This window comes from Boeremia exigua, assembly GCF_020726555.1.
Source record: "Boeremia exigua strain MPI-SDFR-AT-0100 chromosome Unknown C7974scaffold_4, whole genome shotgun sequence".
Taxonomy (NCBI): Eukaryota; Fungi; Ascomycota; class Dothideomycetes; order Pleosporales; family Didymellaceae; genus Boeremia; species Boeremia exigua.
The window spans coordinates 1,687,710-1,706,345 of NW_025763521.1; the positions used below are offsets into that span (position 1 = coordinate 1,687,710).

At 54.9% G+C, this 18,636-nt stretch overlaps 6 protein-coding genes across 6 annotated transcripts; 4 read left to right on the forward strand and 2 right to left on the reverse strand.

Moving 5' to 3' along the window:
* The first annotated feature begins 351 nt into the window (after nt 1–351).
* C7974DRAFT_152296 (uncharacterized protein) lies at nt 352–3,462 on the forward strand. Its single transcript, XM_046135803.1, has 3 exons — nt 352–515; nt 563–1,945; nt 1,995–3,462. Exons 1-3 carry the CDS (start codon nt 465–467, stop codon nt 3,225–3,227), a joined length of 2,667 nt encoding a protein of 888 aa, XP_045999231.1. The 5' UTR covers nt 352–464; the 3' UTR covers nt 3,228–3,462.
* C7974DRAFT_390694 (RNase P subunit p30-domain-containing protein) lies at nt 3,335–4,807 on the reverse strand. Its single transcript, XM_046141489.1, has 3 exons — nt 4,683–4,807; nt 4,570–4,628; nt 3,335–4,458 (listed from the first exon to the last, which is right to left on the reverse strand). Exons 1-3 carry the CDS (start codon nt 4,768–4,770, stop codon nt 3,697–3,699), a joined length of 909 nt encoding a protein of 302 aa, XP_045999232.1. The 5' UTR covers nt 4,771–4,807; the 3' UTR covers nt 3,335–3,696.
* Nucleotides 4,808–4,919: 112 nt separating this feature from the next.
* On the forward strand, nt 4,920–6,728 carry C7974DRAFT_390697 (casein kinase II subunit alpha). The gene is made up of 4 exons (XM_046141490.1): nt 4,920–5,527; nt 5,627–5,821; nt 5,870–6,289; nt 6,337–6,728. The coding sequence occupies exons 1-4, from the start codon at nt 5,207–5,209 to the stop codon at nt 6,424–6,426; spliced, it is 1,026 nt and encodes a 341-aa protein (XP_045999233.1). The 5' UTR covers nt 4,920–5,206; the 3' UTR covers nt 6,427–6,728.
* A 358-nt stretch (nt 6,729–7,086) lies between these two features.
* On the forward strand, nt 7,087–10,469 carry C7974DRAFT_307814 (valyl-tRNA synthetase-like protein; the record flags this gene model as incomplete). The annotated part of the gene is made up of 3 exons (XM_046138147.1): nt 7,087–7,516; nt 7,567–9,671; nt 9,723–10,469. The coding sequence occupies 3 exons, from the start codon at nt 7,087–7,089 to the stop codon at nt 10,467–10,469; spliced, it is 3,282 nt and encodes a 1,093-aa protein (XP_045999234.1).
* A 1,024-nt stretch (nt 10,470–11,493) lies between these two features.
* Nucleotides 11,494–12,202, forward strand: C7974DRAFT_451219 (uncharacterized protein; the record flags this gene model as incomplete). Its single annotated transcript, XM_046145776.1, has 2 exons — nt 11,494–11,569; nt 11,614–12,202. Exons 1-2 carry the CDS (start codon nt 11,553–11,555, stop codon nt 12,200–12,202), a joined length of 606 nt encoding a protein of 201 aa, XP_045999235.1. The 5' UTR covers nt 11,494–11,552.
* A 3,394-nt stretch (nt 12,203–15,596) lies between these two features.
* Nucleotides 15,597–17,249, reverse strand: C7974DRAFT_152355 (CCAAT-binding transcription factor (CBF-B/NF-YA) subunit B-domain-containing protein). Its single transcript, XM_046135804.1, has one exon. It carries the CDS (start codon nt 16,857–16,859, stop codon nt 15,783–15,785), a length of 1,077 nt encoding a protein of 358 aa, XP_045999236.1. The 5' UTR covers nt 16,860–17,249; the 3' UTR covers nt 15,597–15,782.
* Nucleotides 17,250–18,636: the final 1,387 nt, after the last annotated feature.

Consider the following 18,636-nt stretch of genomic DNA (forward strand, 5'->3'; position numbering starts at 1 on the left):
CAAAACTTCTTGGCCACGCCATCCCGACAATGTGATGCTTTTCAGTATGCTCCTTTCATCCTAGGACATAGGCCACACCCCTGAGACACGCCGGCAGCCGTACGAGCAGCCGCGCGGATTGACTTGCTCGAAACTCATCACGTTCTTAGAAACAGACTGAGCGGGGCGTGCGTCGCATTCCCTAAGTACCATCGTTTCCACCTCAGGTGTCACCTTTGAAAGGTTTGGAATTGCCATACCGGAACTTTACGCTCGTTTGGATCCGGAATACCTGTCTTCTCACCCATTCCGCCTTTTCGCTTTCGTAACTCCTCTTCGACCTTCTGCTGCGCAGATTCGAACGGGTCTGCATGTCTGCGACAGCCTTTTCGACTCCATACCAGCTGTGCTGTTGATGTACTAATCTTAATTTGCTCTATTCAGACTTCGCCTACTTTCGAAGTGTTTCTTTCATCGTTATCAACATGAAGACTACCAGTTCTGCTCTGGGCTTGGCCTTTTTATTGATCAATGCAGTACGTCGCGCTCGACAGGCTAATTACAGGGAGACTAACTACCATAGGTGGTTGCGGAGGCAGGAGTTGATCTCCACAGTAATAATGTCGGGCGGGAAGTGAGAGGAAGGAAGATCGAGAACCTCATTTCTGGAGTTGACCGGTCGACGGAGGATGTGGCAGAGCTCGATCTGTCCTCTGTCAACAACGTGCGACGCAGCGCTAACACCAACGCACTGGAAGCCGACATTGTCAAGAGACTCGCTCAATTGGATGTTGGTGCGCTCCTCAACGCTGGCGCACAAGGACAGGGAGCTAGTCAGAGGCAGGGTCAAGGACAAAGTCAACAGCAGGGCCAGGGCCAGACGCAACCCCAGAGTCAGACTCTAGGACAAAGACCCACGGGCCCCAGCGATATCAACACCAGCAACATCGCGGGTGACCTCGCAAACCAGATCGCAGAAGGAAACAGGTCTACTGTCGGCACAGGAGACATCAATACGAGTGATGTTGGGGCAGCTCTCGCGAACCAAGCCGCTGGATTTGGGACCACGCCTGCCGCACAGGGCCCGACTGTTGGACAAAGCCAAGCAGCAGGACAGGTTCCATCAGCTGAACAGCCACGGCCGGCAGCCGAAGCACTAGCAGCCGGTGCTCCACCAACTCCTGAAGCGCCACGGCCAGCAGGTGAAGCACCGCCCGCTCCTGGAGCACCAAGGCCAGCAGGCGAAATGCCGTCAGCTGCCGGAGCTCCACCAGCTCCACCAGCTCCCGAAGCACCACGTCCAGGAGCCGAACAACCTCAGCGAGCTCCCGAAGCTCCACCAGCTCCCCAAGCGCCAGCTCCTCAAGCCCAGGCCGCTGAAGCAGCACGACCCAGTGGACAAGGTCAAACTCAGGGCACAAAGCCTGTAGGGCCCACCGATATCAACACCAGTAACATTGCAGGCGACCTTGCAAACCAGCTGGCGCCCAAAACAGGCGTCAGCGGTCAGCGTCCAGCAAGCAATGATGCTGCAGGAGATCTGGCGAACCAGCTTGCCGGTCAAGGTACCTCGGCTGGAAAAGGCCCGGGACAGGCTGCTGCTGCGATGAATGGAGGTGCTGGCGGCGCGATCATCGAGATCAGATCTACCATCATCCAGGAGGCCAACGGCCAGCAGATAGCGACGGCTATCATTGAACAGATAGGACAAGGACAACAACCTGCAGCACCGCCAGCGCCCACTGGAATGCCTGCAATGATGCCCCCTCCGGCCCCAGCCCCAATGGAGGCCAAGCCAACAGGAGCGGCTCCAATGATGCCACCTCCGGCTCCAGCTCCACCAATGGAGGGAAAACCTGGGGAAGCTCCAGCTGCAATGCCTGCTCCAGCCGAGCCCAAGGGTCAATCAAACACTACGGAGGCGGCCAAGCCTGAAGCGGCCAAGCCTAAGGGTATGAGCGCAATGGTACGTATTCAAACATGAGAATGCATATTTATGCTAACACAGAACACAGGCGTCAGCTCCTACAGCGCCTGGTACAATTACTGAAATTGCCGAGGGAGGTAAACCTACCGCAGCGGCAGGTGAGGCTCCAAAGCCAGCCGGGGAGGCTGCAAAGCCAGCCGAAGGATCGTCCGCACCAAGCAGTGCAAACGCTGCTGCTGCAGCTCCTGCTCCTGCCCCTGTGACTGTTAGTGCTGGAGGAGCTCCACCACCTGGAGCCCAAGCTGCTGCTCAATCATCGTCTACTACTCCGGCTACAGTCAACTCTGCCACTCTGACCGCAGATGCTCTTGTGGCTTCTCCTACAGTCACCGCAGCAGGTAACCCAGTCACCGTACAGGCAGGCTCAGGTGGAGGCGGCAATGGGACAAGCTCAACCAGTGGAGCTCAAGCGGCAGCCGTTACTGTCGTAGCAGGAACTGGAGGCAACTCGACACGCTCAGCCGGCGCCGGAGCAGCAGCTGTCACCGTCGTCGCTGGTTCAGGCTCAAGCTCCAACTCCACCTCGACTGCTGCTGCCGCTGGTGCTGCCGTGACCGTCGTCGCTGGCTCGGGTGGAGGAAATGCCGCTGCAGCAGCAGCGAATGGTGGGTGCAACTGCGCATGCATGTGTCCCGCAGGTTCATTCCCCATGTCTGCTCCCCAGGCGCAACCATTCCAGCTGGGTTCCATGGGCGCCGCAAGCACGATGCAAACCATGGCATCCGCAATCACAGTGGTCGCGGGCCCAGCACCCCCCGGCGCTCAGCAAGCCGTTGCCTCATCCTCTTCCAGCTCGACTGTGAGCATAAACTCCGCCACTCTGACCACCAACGCCCTCCTCCAAGGATCTGCAGCTCCGCCCGCCGGGCCCGGCGTCACCATGATTGCCTCCGGCGACCCAGCGATCTCCGCGTCCGCGTCCGCTGCTGCTTCTTCCTCCTCAAGCTCCTCAGGCAACGTAGCAGCTGCGCCCGCAGCGACCCTTGCCAGCGAATCAACCAGCGCGACAAGCAGTGCCGGTACAAGCGTCCCGGCGCAGAGTGCTGTCGAGGGCACGCCGACAATCGGGGCTTCAAGCGCACCGGCCAGTGCTGCAGTAACAACATCCAGCGCCGTGCTGCCGGACAGCACGGCGAGCCTGCAGCAGAACCAGGCGCTGCCGTTCGACATCTCGACGGTTGCGCTGCAGAGCCGGGTGACGGTGAATTTGGGCAAGCGGCTGGAGAAGCCGACTGAGGCTGCGAGGAGGTGGCTGTGGTGAGGCCGATGAGTTACTTAGACGAGTCCATGCAATACCCTCATGTTTCTTTCTTTTATCTTTGTAAGTATCGCGGGCATTGAGTGCTCTGCAAGATTAATATATCAAAATTGAGGACATGCATATAAATTTTGCCTTGAAGTGATTCGTTGTTTGTCTATTGGGTATCTTTGAGGTGTTTACTCGTTTGTTCATTATCTTGAAGTGGATGGTATTGGCAGAGAACAGTGATGTCTCGCCACTGATTGCCATCCTTGCTTTTACCAGCCAGACAGACTGGAAATCATCCAGCGTACTGCATGCGAACCGCTGACGGTCACCAATATAAGGCTGAGAGGCCATCGGTGACTCGTCGGCGGTTCGCACGCAGTGAGGGCGTCCTGGCTACTACCTATTCTGGAAGGTCCGCATCGTGTAACCGATCTTGGACAGTGAATGTTGTCAGAATCTCATTTCTGCTGTCTTCGCCATCTCACGCAGCCTCCTTTTCTCCTGCACCCTGCTTAACCTGCTTGAGGCGCTTCTGCTCGCGCTTTGAGGCAGGCTTCTCTGTCTGAGGCGCAGGTGTACCCTCCAGACTCTCACTGGGCCTCTTTCCGTTCAGATTCTTTGCCTTGCCCTTGCCATCCTGCTTGTCCTTCGACACGGTTGCCGGCTTCTCGCCTCCATACACGAAATCGATAACACCCTTGAAGCTCTCGCGCTTCAGCCGCGCATGCTCGACCACATTGCGCGCTTCTTTCGTCAGCCCATCCTTGCCCTTCTCAGACCCCAAGCCCCACACAGATGCCAGGTTGATAACGTCGCTGGGCGCGCGGATGCCCAGCACGCTCTTCGCTTCGGAGCTGAAGATCAGGCCTCGGCCGCGGGTGACTCGAATGAGTTGTGTCGCGTTGCTGATCAGATTGCGCTTCGCCTGTGGGTCGCTTGAGAGAATGCCCTGGCTGTAGCACAGCTCGATCTTGATGCCGCGCGCGATCGCTGCGCCTAGCATTGGGAACTTGAAGTGCTTCTCGAACCGGCGCGTCAGGTCCAGCGAGATAATGTCGACATCGAGACTTTGGCACGCTTGTTGCAGGGTGCGTTCGTCGGTTGGTCTCGCAGCGACGAGGTCATAGTGCTGTTGGAGCTGGGGAATACGGAAATTCGAGGCGCTGTCGGTCAGGAAGATGTTGCATCGTCGCAAAATTCGCAGTCGATGTGGGAACGGCAGTGGACTTGGTATTGGTGAACTCTGTTTGACCTATATTAGCAGCGTATCTTGGTCGCCAGGGCCAATACGACTCCCAGAAAGCTCAGGGACAACGCAACTATGGTTCGAGGCGGAAATATTGCTTCAACGTACCAGTTCGTTCGGTAGCTTGCCGCTATAAGTATGTGTAAGGGCAACCACGTCGTATCCTACTACACAAGTCAGTCACGATCTCAAATCCACGCAAGGGCGCCTCGTCTGCGTACATTCGTCTAAGAAGGCCACTGTGCGCTGCAATTCCCTGACAGCATCTGCACCCGCACCCGGCCACGGAACGTTCAGATCGTGGAACATGGCCAGTATGGGCGATATTTCGTCTGAAGATGTTCGCGGCAGAATGGGTGAGTGGATTGTCGAGAGCGCGGTGCTATCATAAATGCATGCTTACATAACAGGGCCAGGGTCGTCTAGTGGTTCTGCTGAACACCACCCTCCTCCCCGCACCCAGTCAAATCTCGACCTCTCCGCGCCGCCAGCCAAGTCTCAGCCGGCTGTTGCAGCTCCCCAACCGCGCCGCGACACCATCCCTCCTGGGCGCGTATCTTGGAACAAGGCAACTGCGTTCGGCGTGTTGTGTGTCGGCCTAACCTGCCTGTGTCTGCGCCCGTCTCCCGCCATCCTCCGCTTCCTCCCCCCACCACTCGACCGCGTCACCAACACCACACTCGCTGCTCCCCAGACAGTCGCTGCCTTGTCGCCGACTGTCACCGCCAAGCTGGCTGCCACCAAGATGACGACGAACAGCAGCGGCGCGAGCATCGCTCGCGTCTATGCCGACGTCAATGCCAACATGCCTCGCTCGTATTGGGACTACGACTCGGTCAACATCTCGTGGGGCGTGCTTGAGAACTACGAGGTTGTCCGCAAGATTGGCCGCGGAAAGTACTCGGAGGTGTTTGAGGGCATCAACGTCGTCAACTACCAGAAGTGCGTCATCAAGGTCCTGAAGCCGGTCAAGAAGAAGAAGATAAAGCGCGAAATCAAGATTCTTCAGAATCTGTCTGGTGGCCCCAACATTGTTTCGCTTCTGGATGTGGTGCGCGACAACCAGGTCAGTAGCGATTCTGAAGAAGACTGCATGAGCGACCGCACGGTATTGTGCCTCGCCCGCTGTCGCGTCCTAGATACGTTGCTAACATGTGAGCTTTAGAGCAAAACACCCTCGTTGATCTTCGAATATGTCAACAACACCGATTTCAGGAGCCTCTACCCCAAGTTCCAGGATTACGACGTACGATACTACATCTACGAACTGCTCAAAGCCCTGGACTTCTGCCACAGCAAGGGCATCATGCACCGTGATGTAAAGCCCCACAACGTCATGATCGATCATGAGAAGCGCAAGGTAAGTCTGTCTCATCGACCGAAAAGATCTATTGCTAATCACATGCAGTTGCGCCTGATCGATTGGGGTCTCGCCGAGTTCTACCACGCAGGGACCGAGTACAACGTCCGTGTCGCCTCTCGATACTTCAAGGGACCCGAGCTGCTCGTGGACTTCCAAGAATACGATTACTCGCTCGACATGTGGTCGTTGGGCGCCATGTTCGCATCGATGATTTTCAGGAGAGAACCATTCTTCCACGGCAACAGCAACTCTGATCAGCTGGTCAAGATTGCCAAGGTGCTTGGAACCGAGGATTTGTTTGACTACCTCGACAAGTACGACATTGAGCTGGATGCTCAGTACGACGACATACTCAGCCGCTACCCCAAGAAGCCATGGCACTCATTCATCAACGCAGACAACCAGCGTTTTGTTAGCAATGATGCCATTGACTTCCTTGACAAGCTTCTGCGTTATGACCACCAGGTAAGAGCGCGTCCCGTCTGCAGACTTCACAATACTGACTCAGCTAGGATCGACTCACAGCCAAAGAGGCGATGGCTCATCCTTACTTTGCCCCTGTTCGACAAGCTGCTCAGCAGAACAGCATCAGCGCGGCCTGATTGATACCCTTTTCAGTACCTAGATCTTGAGTAATGGCATGAGATTGACGAACGATCCGACGCCCGATATGGCTTATTGATCCTCCATCGTTCTGACCACCGGTGTCTCCCCATCGATGTCTCAGTGCATATTCAGTCATACATGTCGCGGGGACAGGCGTACGAGTCGGTGTGCGTCATGGCCGGGGCGGGATTCTATTGGAGTATGGGGCGCAGGCTTGGGAACAGAACGCGTCAAACATGCATGGAATGGCGTCAATGTGCTATCCGACATATACAAAGACTCATATTATTCACGATCCTGACTGTTGTGTTGACTCTGTGATACATGATCATCGCCCATTGGGTCGGAGCGGAAACGCTCGGATACTTCGTACCTCAGGAATTGGGTGTTCATGCCGCGGACCACGCTAGGCTAACTTAGTGACTGTACGTCGACTCACTGCACCGCAAAATAATGCCCCGCCTGGATTAATGCTGCCCCTCCTCGGTCCTATATTGCGTCGACCGCACTCCCTTCGGATCTCTCTACCACATCCACGCCACCGCTCTCTGCACTTTTTCTACTCGCCTGCGCTGCGTAGTGCTCAATTGCGACCACAGCCCTACACTCTCTGCAACACCGAGCGCCTGCTCGCACACGACTACACCACCGCCACCATGGCGCTCAATGCTGCCTCACACAACGCTGCCGGCGAGAAGACCGGCCCTGTCACCGCTGCGCCTCCTGCCATCAGCGATGAGAGCAAGAAGGAGCTCCTCGAGGCCGCTAATGCGGACGGCACCGGCCAGTCTGCGCCCGGACAAGAAAACGAGAAGGGCGTAGAGAAGAAGGAGAAGACGGCCAAGGAGCTCGAGAAGGAGCGAAAGAAGGCCGAGAAGGATGCCAAGTTCAAGGCAAAGAAGGCTGCAGCTGGCGCTGCGCCGGCGAAGGAGGGTGCCTCGAAGAAGGAAAAGAAGAAGGGCAAGGAGGAGCAACAACTGCCCGAATTCAAGGAAGAGACACCCAAGGGCGAAAAGAAGCGTCTCAGGAGTCTTGACGACCCCTTCACAAAGGCTTACATTCCCCAGGTCGTTGAATCAGCGTGGTGTGAGTTTTGCTCTTGCTGGCTTTCATTCTGTGTGCTGACCTTTGTTCAGATGACTGGTGGGAGAAGGAGGGCTTCTTCAAGCCCGAACTCCAGGCCGACGGCACCGTCAAGAGCGCTGGCAACTTCGTTATCCCGATTCCTCCTCCCAACGTTACTGGCAAGCTCCACTGCGGACACGCCCTCGCCACATCGCTGCAAGACGTCTTGATCAGATGGCACCGCATGCGCGGCTTCACCACACTCTACTTGCCTGGTTGCGATCACGCAGGTATTGCCACACAAAGCGTTGTTGAGAAGATGCTGTGGAAGCGCGAGAAGAAGACCAGGTACGACCTCGGTCGCCAGAAGTTCCTCGAACGTACACACGAGTGGAAGGAGGAGTACCACACGCATCTTGTGCACTCTCTGAAGCGCATGGGTGGATCTTTTGACTGGACACGCGAGGCGTTTACAATGGACAGCAATCTTTCTGCCGCCGTAACAGACAGTTTCGTCAAGCTCCATGAGGATGGCCTTATCTACAGATCGAACAGGCTCGTCAACTGGTGCACAAAACTCAACACAGCGCTGTCAGCACTTGAGGTCGACAACAAGGATCTCGCAGGCAGAACGCTGCTTACCGTTCCTGGCTACGAGCGCAAGGTCGAATTCGGTGTCTTGACTCATTTCAAGTACCAGATCGAGGGCAGTGACGAGACCGTCGAAGTCGCGACAACCCGTGTTGAGACTATGCTTGGTGACTCCGGAATTGCCGTTCACCCTAACGATGCGCGCTACAAGGACATTGTCGGCAAGAAGGCCAAGCACCCCTTCCTCGACCGTCTCCTGCCCATCGTTGCTGACGAATATGTTGATCCTGAGTTCGGTACTGGTGCCGTCAAGCTGACACCGGCACACGATCCCAACGATTTCAATCTCGGAAAGAAGCACAACCTTGAGTTCATCAACATCCTCAACGATGACGGCACACTAAACAAGAACTGTGGCGACTTTGCAGGTCAGAAGCGATTCGATGCGCGTTACACGGTTGTTGAGGCTCTGGAGAAGGCCGGTCTCTTTGTCAAGAAGGCCGATAACCCAATGAAGGTCCCCATCTGCTCGAGGTCTGGAGACGTCATCGAGCCAATCATGAAGCCCCAATGGTGGATGAAGATGGACGAGATGGCCAAGCCTGCGATCGACGCTGTGCGCAACGGCGACATCAAGATTCGCCCTGCGAGCTCAGAGAAGACATATATGCACTGGATGAACAACATCCAGGACTGGTGCTTGTCGCGCCAGCTCTGGTGGGGCCACCAGATTCCTGCGTACTTTGTCAATATTGAGGGTGGCGATGGCGACCGCACTAGCAACGAGCTTTGGGTCACTGGTCGCACAGAAGAGGAGGCCCAGAAGAAGGCTGCGGAGAAGTTCCAGGGCAAGAAATTCACCCTCGAGCGTGATGAGGACGTACTCGACACATGGTACTCTTCTGGTCTCTGGCCGTTCAGCACGCTCGGCTGGCCCAATGAGGACTCCGTCGACCTCAAGAACCTCTTCCCCACATCTGTCCTCGAGACTGGTTGGGATATCCTGTTCTTCTGGGTTGCTCGCATGATCATGATGTCGCTCCGTCTGACAGGGAAGGTTCCCTTCAAGGAGGTATATTGCCATTCCTTGATCCGTGACTCTGAGGGCAGGAAGATGTCCAAGTCTCTCGGAAACGTTATCGATCCTGTTGACATCATGGACGGTATTACTCTTGAGAAGCTTCACGCACAACTGTTGGTTGGTAACTTGGATCCTAAGGAACTGAAGACCGCCGAGAAGTACCAGAAGACCTCCTTCCCTCAGGGTATTCCAGAATGCGGTGCTGACGCTCTGCGTATGGCTCTTGTTGGCTACACAACTGGCGGTGGCGATATCTCTTTCGATGTCTCCGTCATCCACGGCTACAGGCGATTCTGTAACAAGATCTACCAGGCTACCAAGTATGTTCTTGGTCGTGTTGGTGACCTTCAGCCCCGTGCGCAGGTTGAGAAGGGTGGCGATGAATCGCTTCCTGAGCGCTGGATACTGCACAAGCTCACCACTTCCTCCAAGAAGATCAATGCTCATCTCGAGGCACGCGAGTTTTCGCTTGCCACACAGGTTGCCTATAGGTATTTCTATGAGGTAAGAACACGGACAACGATTGTGTCAGATTCAAATGCTAATGCTCAACAGTTCTTATGCGATACCTACATCGAGAATAGCAAGGCAATCTTCGACCACGGCAGCGAGGCCGAGAAGGAGAGCGCCAAGCAGACCCTTTACACAGCCATTGAGGGTGGTCTGACCATGATCCACCCCTTCATGCCCTTCCTCACAGAGGAGCTGTGGCAGCGTCTGCCCCGCAGGCAAGGTGACAAGACTCCCTCCATCACTGTCGCCTCCTTCCCGCAATACAACGAGACCTTCGACGACGAGGCCGCCGATGCCGAATACGAGCTCCTCGTTGATGTTTCCGGAGCTCTGCGCTCCCTTACTGCCGAGTATGGGTTCAAGGAGGATGGCAAGACCTACGTTCAGCCTCTCAGTGATGGTGCACGCAAGACGCTTGAGGCCTCCACATCCCTGCCTTCCATCCGCTCATTGGTTGGAAAGACCGTCGCCGAGATCACGATCCTCGGTCCGTCAGACCCCCTTCCCACCGGCTGCGCAGTCTACACTATTGGCTCCTCCGCGACAGCATTCCTCGATGTCAAGGGCCGTATCGAGGTCGACAAGGAGATCACGAAGGCGCAAGACAGACTCAAGAAGGCAAACGAGACGGTCGAGAAGCAGAAGAAGATCATGGATGCCGACTGGGAGGAGAAGGTCTCTGATGCTGTCAAGGAGCAGGAGAAGGAGAAGCTGAGGGCGGCGGAGATCGAGGGCAGGAACTGGCAGGCTAGCATTGAGCAGTTCGAGAAGCTTAAGCTGTCTGAGTAAGAATATCTGGAGGGTTTGGAGAGTGAGTAGTTTACTAGAATCGATCTGCAGAAAGCAAGTTCACGTTCACTCATCATTCGCTCCTTCCCTTCCAGAACCCGACCCGAAGCGAGGTGATTGCCTACCAGGCCATTGCCTAACTTTCAGGATTCATTCTCTCAGTCTCTCATACCATCATTATTTCGCAAAATTTCCCATCACTATTTTACACAATCTCTCTGCACAAAGCCCAGACCGGCATCGACTACACACCCCTTCAACCCAGTTCGGATAACGCTTCGTCGCCATGGGCTATGATGCTATGTTGGTTGTGCACACGCGTGTAACACTCCAAGTGCTAATCCATTAGTAGTACACGTCGAAACCGGGAACAGTATCCTCTACTTCGGCTCCCGGCTGAACTGCGCAACAGGGTCTACGATTACGCGATCAGTGGCTACAAGATCGAAGTGAACAGGCATCGCGGCCGTCTGTCCCTAAAGTACAAGAGAACAGACTAGAATCGGCGTTCGTCTCCGAGAGACCGAATGCTGCCTACACTAGAAACTGTGTCTCGCCAATTGCGTCACGAAACGGCCAACATGTACTTTACGAGGAACGTCTTCGTTGGCAGTGCAGACGACATAAGCAGATTCATCAGGGATGTAGGATACAAACGAAACTTCATCAAGGCTGTTCGTATCGTAACATGCGCAGGCTATTTCCAGCGGTGGGACAAGAATAGGCCTAGGTTGAGTGGACCGTGGGATAAGATCATTCGAGTTCTACACGACTTGAGCACGCTCAATAGACTTGAGAAAGTCGCGGCGACAGCAGATCTTAGAGATGTGCGCGACAACAAACTTAAGAGTGGGATCGAGAGAATATTTCGCGAACTCGCGTCTTTAGAGGATGTGAGGCTAGAGCTAGAGATTCTATGAGAGAGGGCGCTGCCGTGGCAACAAGCGGCATACAAAGACTGGTAATCCTGGAGCCTAGGAGTCGACAGGCATCATTGAATTGTAGTTCTCTTCAACTTCTGGAGAATCAATCAAACTACAAGTTTCCACTCTACCATAACATTCATGCTGTACATTTGAGAAGATGGATCGCAACGACATGTACGCCTTTGAACTTCATCCCGAGCATCACTGATGTCCTCTAGCACCCTGACCAATCAACGCAACTCACCTCTCTTGCGCCTCCCTCCCGAGCTTCGACATAGGATCTACCAGTACGTCTTCACTGGGCACGAAATAAACATCTCGCGAGTCCAGCCAACCATTGACTACCTGCACTACCGCTCATCACATCCCCCCAACACCTTCTGGAGCACGCACCCCTTCCGCTTCACCCTGAACCGCACCTGCCGCCAACTGTACCACGAAACCGCCCGTCTCACTTCCCTCTTCTGGACCCACAATACATTTTCTGGCTCCGCTCTAGGAGTGGCCTGTTTTCTGCGCCGACATAGTGCGGAGGCGGATCTGCTCCGCACGCTGCACGTATACGTAGGAGGCATAGTGAGCACGAGCAGCTACGCGTTCAAACCGCTGGAGCTCACGATGTCGCTGAAGGCTCTTTTGCGCAGCTTACGCGCCTTGGCGGCGCTGGAGACAGTGGTACTCGTGCAGGAGACGCAGCGGCTGGCGGGGTATGAGCATGAGCAGGTGCTGGATGAGGCTAGGCGGGTGTTTGGGGCAGAAGCAGGGCAGCGACATCATCAGGTTGACATCCTATTGAGGTGTTCATGATGTATGCGACCGCACGGTGCAATGTCCCAAGTGAGGTTGGCGTTGTAGGCGATGCTTGCCATGGGCACCGGTGCTCGTTAGCGGACAAGGAAGGGGCGGGTACACGGCCCGAGCGAGGTTTCTCTCAACGATATGTATGGCTGAACTACGATTCAAGAAGTTGGTTAGGGCTGCAGGGACACGTGCAACTAGCGGATGGGTCTTGGACGTGGGAGAGGGGACGCTACGGGTGCCGCCTACTCGTAGTCCAGGTACCAAGAGTATGGCTCCGGCAGTGGTATGTGAACTGGGAGGTGTTAAATTCTGGAACATATAGTAAGGGCCCACCATGACCAGCGTTGCTAAGTTATGCGTGGCAAAGCTTTGGTTTGATTGGCACTCGCCGCGCAGCCCAATCATTCTTGCAAAGGACCCTTTGCACCCGGACCCCAACTATCGTAGAGTCAAGTCTAACCAGATGCACAAAATGTAAGGTACGATGTTCCTGTTCTCCTTGTGGGGCAGTGTCCAGACTTTCGTGGTCAGGTCTCGCAGTCCACTGTGGGCACAGCCCCTCTCCCCATTGACAGCGTACACCACGATACTGGGAACCCAGAGTCTGTTTCTCCAGGGACTGATTACCGGTTGATGCATCATATGACGTTCTGTAACACCACACTCGACATGATTCGTTGACTAGCATGCACCTAAGGATTCGATAGGACTATTGATAGAGAGCGGCAGCGGGCCGTCCAACGGTTCCTGCATCGCCCTCCTGCCTATCAACTGCTAGATCCGTTCACGTAAGTGCCTACCAGATTCGCTTGATAGTCGCTAACTGTTTTTGTCCGCACACTTTTCTTCGTCACGCGTGGTCGATATGGTACCCACCAGTCTACTTTTTCGTTTCTGGAATATCTCGATCGTGTACACTGTCTTTGTATAGCTATCACCAGAGAGTTGAGCTAGAACTATCACAGTGGCAGTAAGTAGCTGTTGGGTAACGAAAACGTATACAGCTCAATCACACGGCTATTGTGGTAGGTGGGTGATGCTGGAAGCAACTTTGCCTACAATATGGCACTGATAATGATGTCGGAACACTCTTGCCTGGAGTTATGTGCTGTCATTAGCGCGTGATTTCCCCATGGTTTTCGTCAACAGCGTATATTTGCTAACAATGCCCGACATCAAGGGCGAAATGCTCACTGTGTCTACGCTTGTTGTAGTCGACGCTAGTGCTTTATCCGCGTCTCAAGCTGTAAAGAGCGAATTTCTAGCGTGTATAAACAAGCGTAGTTTCCTTGCGCTAGAACGTCGTTACCCAAGAAGACGAAGACTAGAGATAGTGTGGAGCCGATTCCCATAAATGCACACCGCCCCCTTCCTCTCGCGGAGAACCAGTCGCACTTTGTAGCAACAAAACCATGTCCAACTCTCTCACTCTTCTCCCACTGAATCCGCACTCATCCTCACTCATTTTATTCAGCACACACTCAAGTCAACATGAACAAGAAAGCGAGAACCTCACCTCCCCTTGACACGTCTTCGGGAGACTTCTCCAAATCCCTGGAATATTTCAAGTACAATAACCTCCCCTTGCCAGCCACTAGCCCATGCTGACCAAGCACAGTTCCTCCTGGGTCCGGCCGGCCCCATCACTACTCCACATGCCGCCTGAAATCCGCCACATGATATACGACCACGTCTATGGCACCCGGCGAGCGATATCCTACGCTCACGACTGCCACACCGTGCCGGAGACCTGGATGGAAGTTGAAGCCGCCGACGCCGACGAGGGAGAACTGGAGAGGCTTCGTTCCTCCTACCCAATCACCGGTCTCCACCACACTTGCCGCCAGTTACGCCGGGAGACGGTCGACTTCAACCCGCTTTTCAAGAACGTCGAGGGCGACTCGGCGTCTCTGCTTCGCTTACTTGGCAAGCCGAATCCGCTGCAGCGTCTGCGCGCCGTGACGATTTGCTTGCGGCCCGGCGACACGGATTTCGTGGATGGTATGTTCACTCTGTCTCGTGATTTCCGTTGGTTGGTCTGCCGGCTCTCTCGCATGAAGCAGTTAGTACGCCTGAACGTAGAGGGATGTATTTCTCTCTTCGATCCGGAGGAACATGCTGCTTTTGCAGCGATCTGGTCGGTTCTCTGCCGGCGGATCTTGATATGCGGGGATCTCGATGTCGTTTTCACAGCATCGAAGTATTTCGGCAAGTGTGATTGCTGCGGCATGGCGATATGCAGATGCCTGGTTGTCTCGAGCTGGGCGCAGCATGTGACGATGGTCACGAGGCAGGTTTGATGTTGGGATCTGAGGTCGATTGGATGAGAAGACTTTGAATCCTTCCCGGATCGACCATGGTTGTTGTCGAATCACCGTTTTCAAGGTTCACGCAAACGACATAGCGATTTGTGCTGCGCGTCTGCCTGATTTCATGATCTGTTTCCATATAGATAGTACTTGCGAGAGATACCCATTTGTATTTACCAAGAGCATTCAGAAAATCCAGCTACTGGATGTCGAACCTATCAAAGGTCAACCCCAAGTCCCTGCTTCTGTGTGAGACACTTCCTGCTCATAGTGTTGATGATAAGCCGTGAGGCGTTCGATGAGTACTTGTGGGTCCCGCTATGCATCAGCGGCATAGACTGACTGCGTAAGCATAGGCATCCACTGCACCAGATCATTTACAGAGCACTTCTCAACAAGATCAAACCGCGTAGGGCGACCTACGTCCCCCAGAAGAGGGTCTGTTTGTGCTCTGCCCGTACAGCAAGTCGCAACGTAAGGTGGTGCAGTCACGCACGAAGATCTTGGACTTATGTAGGATGTCGTGCTTCCATAAGACTATGAGATAGCGTAGACCGTGTCTCACATGTGTATTCGACTCTAATACTACTACATAACAAGTTCTCAAGTACACGGTCGATGTGCCGAAGGCTGCAAAGTCTCGAAGAATAGAACGCTGTTGATAGATCTTATAAACATGATAGTCTATTTCAAAAAATCGTTTCAGAAGCAACGTAGATGAAATGGATAGATTGTCGCAAACTTGGTATCCATTTTCGTCCTTGAAGACTAGTCCTCTATATCCGTAGCCACTTGCACCAGCTTCCAATGGATAATCCCGATCCAGCTCCTGAACGAATGTGGGGTATAGGGGTATGAGAAGAGAGTAAAGCACAAAAAGCAAGAAGGGGAATACAACAGGCATAAAGCACAATAGCCAATCAGTCCGTCCGTACAAACAAGTGTACCATACCCGACCAGCCTGACATGTGTGTATAGTCGGAGCCGCTAAGGGCGCCGAGTCGTTTGTTGGTAAGACAATTTGATATCAAATGGTGTGTCGGTCGCACAATATGGATAACATATAAAAGCCAACCGTAGACCCGAAAGACTCGCTGTCGTAATTCGTCAATAAGGTGGGGTTGTTGTGAAGAGTGAAGTCGAGATTAAAAGATGTAGAGGTCGCAGCGTGCATCCGGAGGCCTCCTAGATGCGAGTGGGTTTGTCAACCGTACACCACGAGCATGTCGATTGATATAGGTCTTCTTCAGGCAGTTCTTGGGAGCCGAATCAGGCACTTAACTGTCATCCTCAGGATCATCTTCGTCATCATCCTCATCTTCCTCGCTGATGCTCTGCTGCGCTTTGGTCTTCTTGGGTGGGCCGCTCTTCAGCTGAGTCTGCGAAGCCTTGCGCTTGGGTCCTGCACTCTTGGCTTTGGGGGCAGGTGCGGCAACATTGTTTTCTTTGTTGTCGGTCTCGCCATCTTTACCTTGCGCGTCCATAGCAGCGACCTCCTCAGCGGTCAAGAATCGACCACCAGGTCCACGCGGGCGGCGCATGGCGTGGTTGTGTCTCGACTCGTGCAGGTACGGCTTGCGACCCTTTGAGGTGAGGCGGAGTGCATCTTCCAGCTTCTGTCTTGCAAGTCGGCGTTTGAGAATACGGTGGAATTGCTTAGCGTTGACGTAAAGTGGGGCTTCCTCAGCCTGAGCTCCAGACACGAGCTCAGGTGACTGTTGATGCTGCGGTGGCGCTGCCATCTGGGGAGGGACTGAGATGGACGAACGAGGTCCTACGTGACTCATCACGGGCTGCGGTTGCTGCATCGCAGGACTGCTGATCTGTGTGCTCATTCTGCGCTGTTGCATCTGACCTGGCGTCATTTGGACTTGGGAAGCAAGAGGCCCAGCCATCCCCGCGGACACAGCAGTGGGCGATCGTGGCGCAGGGCGCCCATCTTGCTTCAATTGTCCCCCAGACATGCGTGGAGACGCTCTGGGGTCTTGCGCAAGTTGTCCGTGCATAGCATTCTGATCATATCCGTATGCGCCTGCTGGACCTGCCGCGGCGGCTGTGGCCATGGCTGCTGCTTGTGTCGGCGACATGCCATATGCCTGAGGCATGCCAGACATGTAGCCTTGCTGTGCATAAGCCATCTGCTGGGGGTGCTGCTGGTGCTGTGCGCCAGCTTGGCCGTACCCCTGCGACGGGAGAATAGGCGATGTCTGTTGATATGAATGCATTTGCTGCTGTTGGGTGGGCGAGGTTATTGATGGGTTCCCGGGAGCCGCGTTCTGCGCTCCACCGTATGGCTGAATGTGCCCGGGCGCATGCCCGTGGTGGGGCTGCTGGTACTGCGCGTAATCGGTCATGGTAGGAATATGTGATGTTTGTGTTGTGGGTGCACAAGGGAGGCTCGACGCGCGCGAGTTGAAGGCGGCGTTGCTGTGAATATTACCCCGGATGCGCCACTGGCTAACACAAACACTGGGTCCTCGATCCTCGTGGAAGCCTCAGCCGTATATGGAATGAGCCTCAATTGCGAGCGCTTGTGTTGTGCGTTGCCTATAAGGGAGTCGCGTTTGATTCGTAGAGTTGTGATGGGCGCAGGGACGCGACTTGGATAAGAACTCTATGAGGGTTGGTTGGAGGATGGTAGCCTGGAGCTGGAACCGAATTTAGTACGCGACCAATGACGCGTGTTGGGAAGGTGTGGATGCTTACGGAGGATTGAGTCAAGCCTGGTCAATGTAGTCGGTGGCTGATTAGACCGTGAGCTAGGTGGTGAAAGCTATCGCGGTGGATGCGTCGTGCTTGCGATCGAGAGCGGGAAGGGAGCTTCTAGGCGCGCAGCACAAGCTGATCACGTCGCGGCAGGCTTGATGCTCGATGCGTTGTCAATGGCCACGCTTTTGAGGCGAGGTGCTTTGAGAGGCGCACGGTTGTCGTCTCAGCGCAGGTGTTGAGGCGCAATGATGGCGATTGGGCGCCGAGTCAGATCTGGGGCGGTGCACTGGGACAGAGGTAGAGTGGACCGGCGAAGGTAAGAACGCGCAATCTAGAGGCCCGCTCCGTGTGGGGAAGAGTCCGTTTCAGGGCTTCACCCAGTAAAATGTGACTGCAAAAGATGTCTACACTGTTAAGAGTAACCGTCAGCTAGTCCGAGGCACAGATACTCGAGCAATTGGAGGAGGGCGAGGGTGGCATGTGTTGGCGGGCGGGCGATTGGAGGTGATGCGTTGGCAATGCAGGTTCATGCATGCCGTAAAGACACTTACCAACTTGAATCAGCGCGGCACATGCACGTCGCAAATGCAGGCCTGATTGCTGCGCCGGCGAGGTGACGCTTCTGCGTGGTAGGGCTCTGGTAGCGGTGTTGCTAGAGCGTGCTCGGATGGCGGCTCCAGTGATCAGTGCTTTTTAGGGCAACCAGCAACTGTGCAGCGATATATTGAGCAGTGCAGGTGATGACGGCGACAGCAGGGTCAGTCCAAGTAGCTAGCAGTGTGCGAGATACAAGGCCGAGCAGCGTTAGTGAGTCGTGTGTTCCCTGTGCCTGTAGGGGCGTTGTTAGCAAGAGCGCATGGCAGGCCAGGAAGGCGCGACGGGGTCGAGCGCTGGGGCCAGCATGAAGCTTCGGACAGTTGGGTGGGGAGAGCTGCGAACGTCGCGCAAGAACAGAGCAAAAACATGGCGGCGCGTCGCGATATTATCAAACGACAGCGAGGCATCCCAGGCAGGTGGGCGTGGTGGACTTACGGATGCAGTAGGCCGCAGCAGAAGTCAGTCACGAGATTTTGTGGTGGTGAGGAGCGCGACTCGCGTTGACTGGCTGAGAAGGCGGCAAAGGCAGCTCTTGTCTTACCGACGCGTGCCTCTGGCTGCGAGAACCAAATTTGCGCTGGGCAGCACGCCGTGTGGAAGCGCCGAGCAGATACACAAAGGTACCCGGTGCGGTTTGACGTGTTGTGACCACGAGCGCGTTGTAGCGCAAGACTCGTGATTCTGGTTGATGCGATGGCTAGTCGTGGTGGTGCAGGATGATTGGAGAAGGAAGGAGAAGCTGTGGTTGGGCGCGAGAGGGAAAGGGCGACGGGCGGGGTTCTTCTATTCGCGGAAGGCGCGGGCTGTTGCAGGGATGCTCTGCCA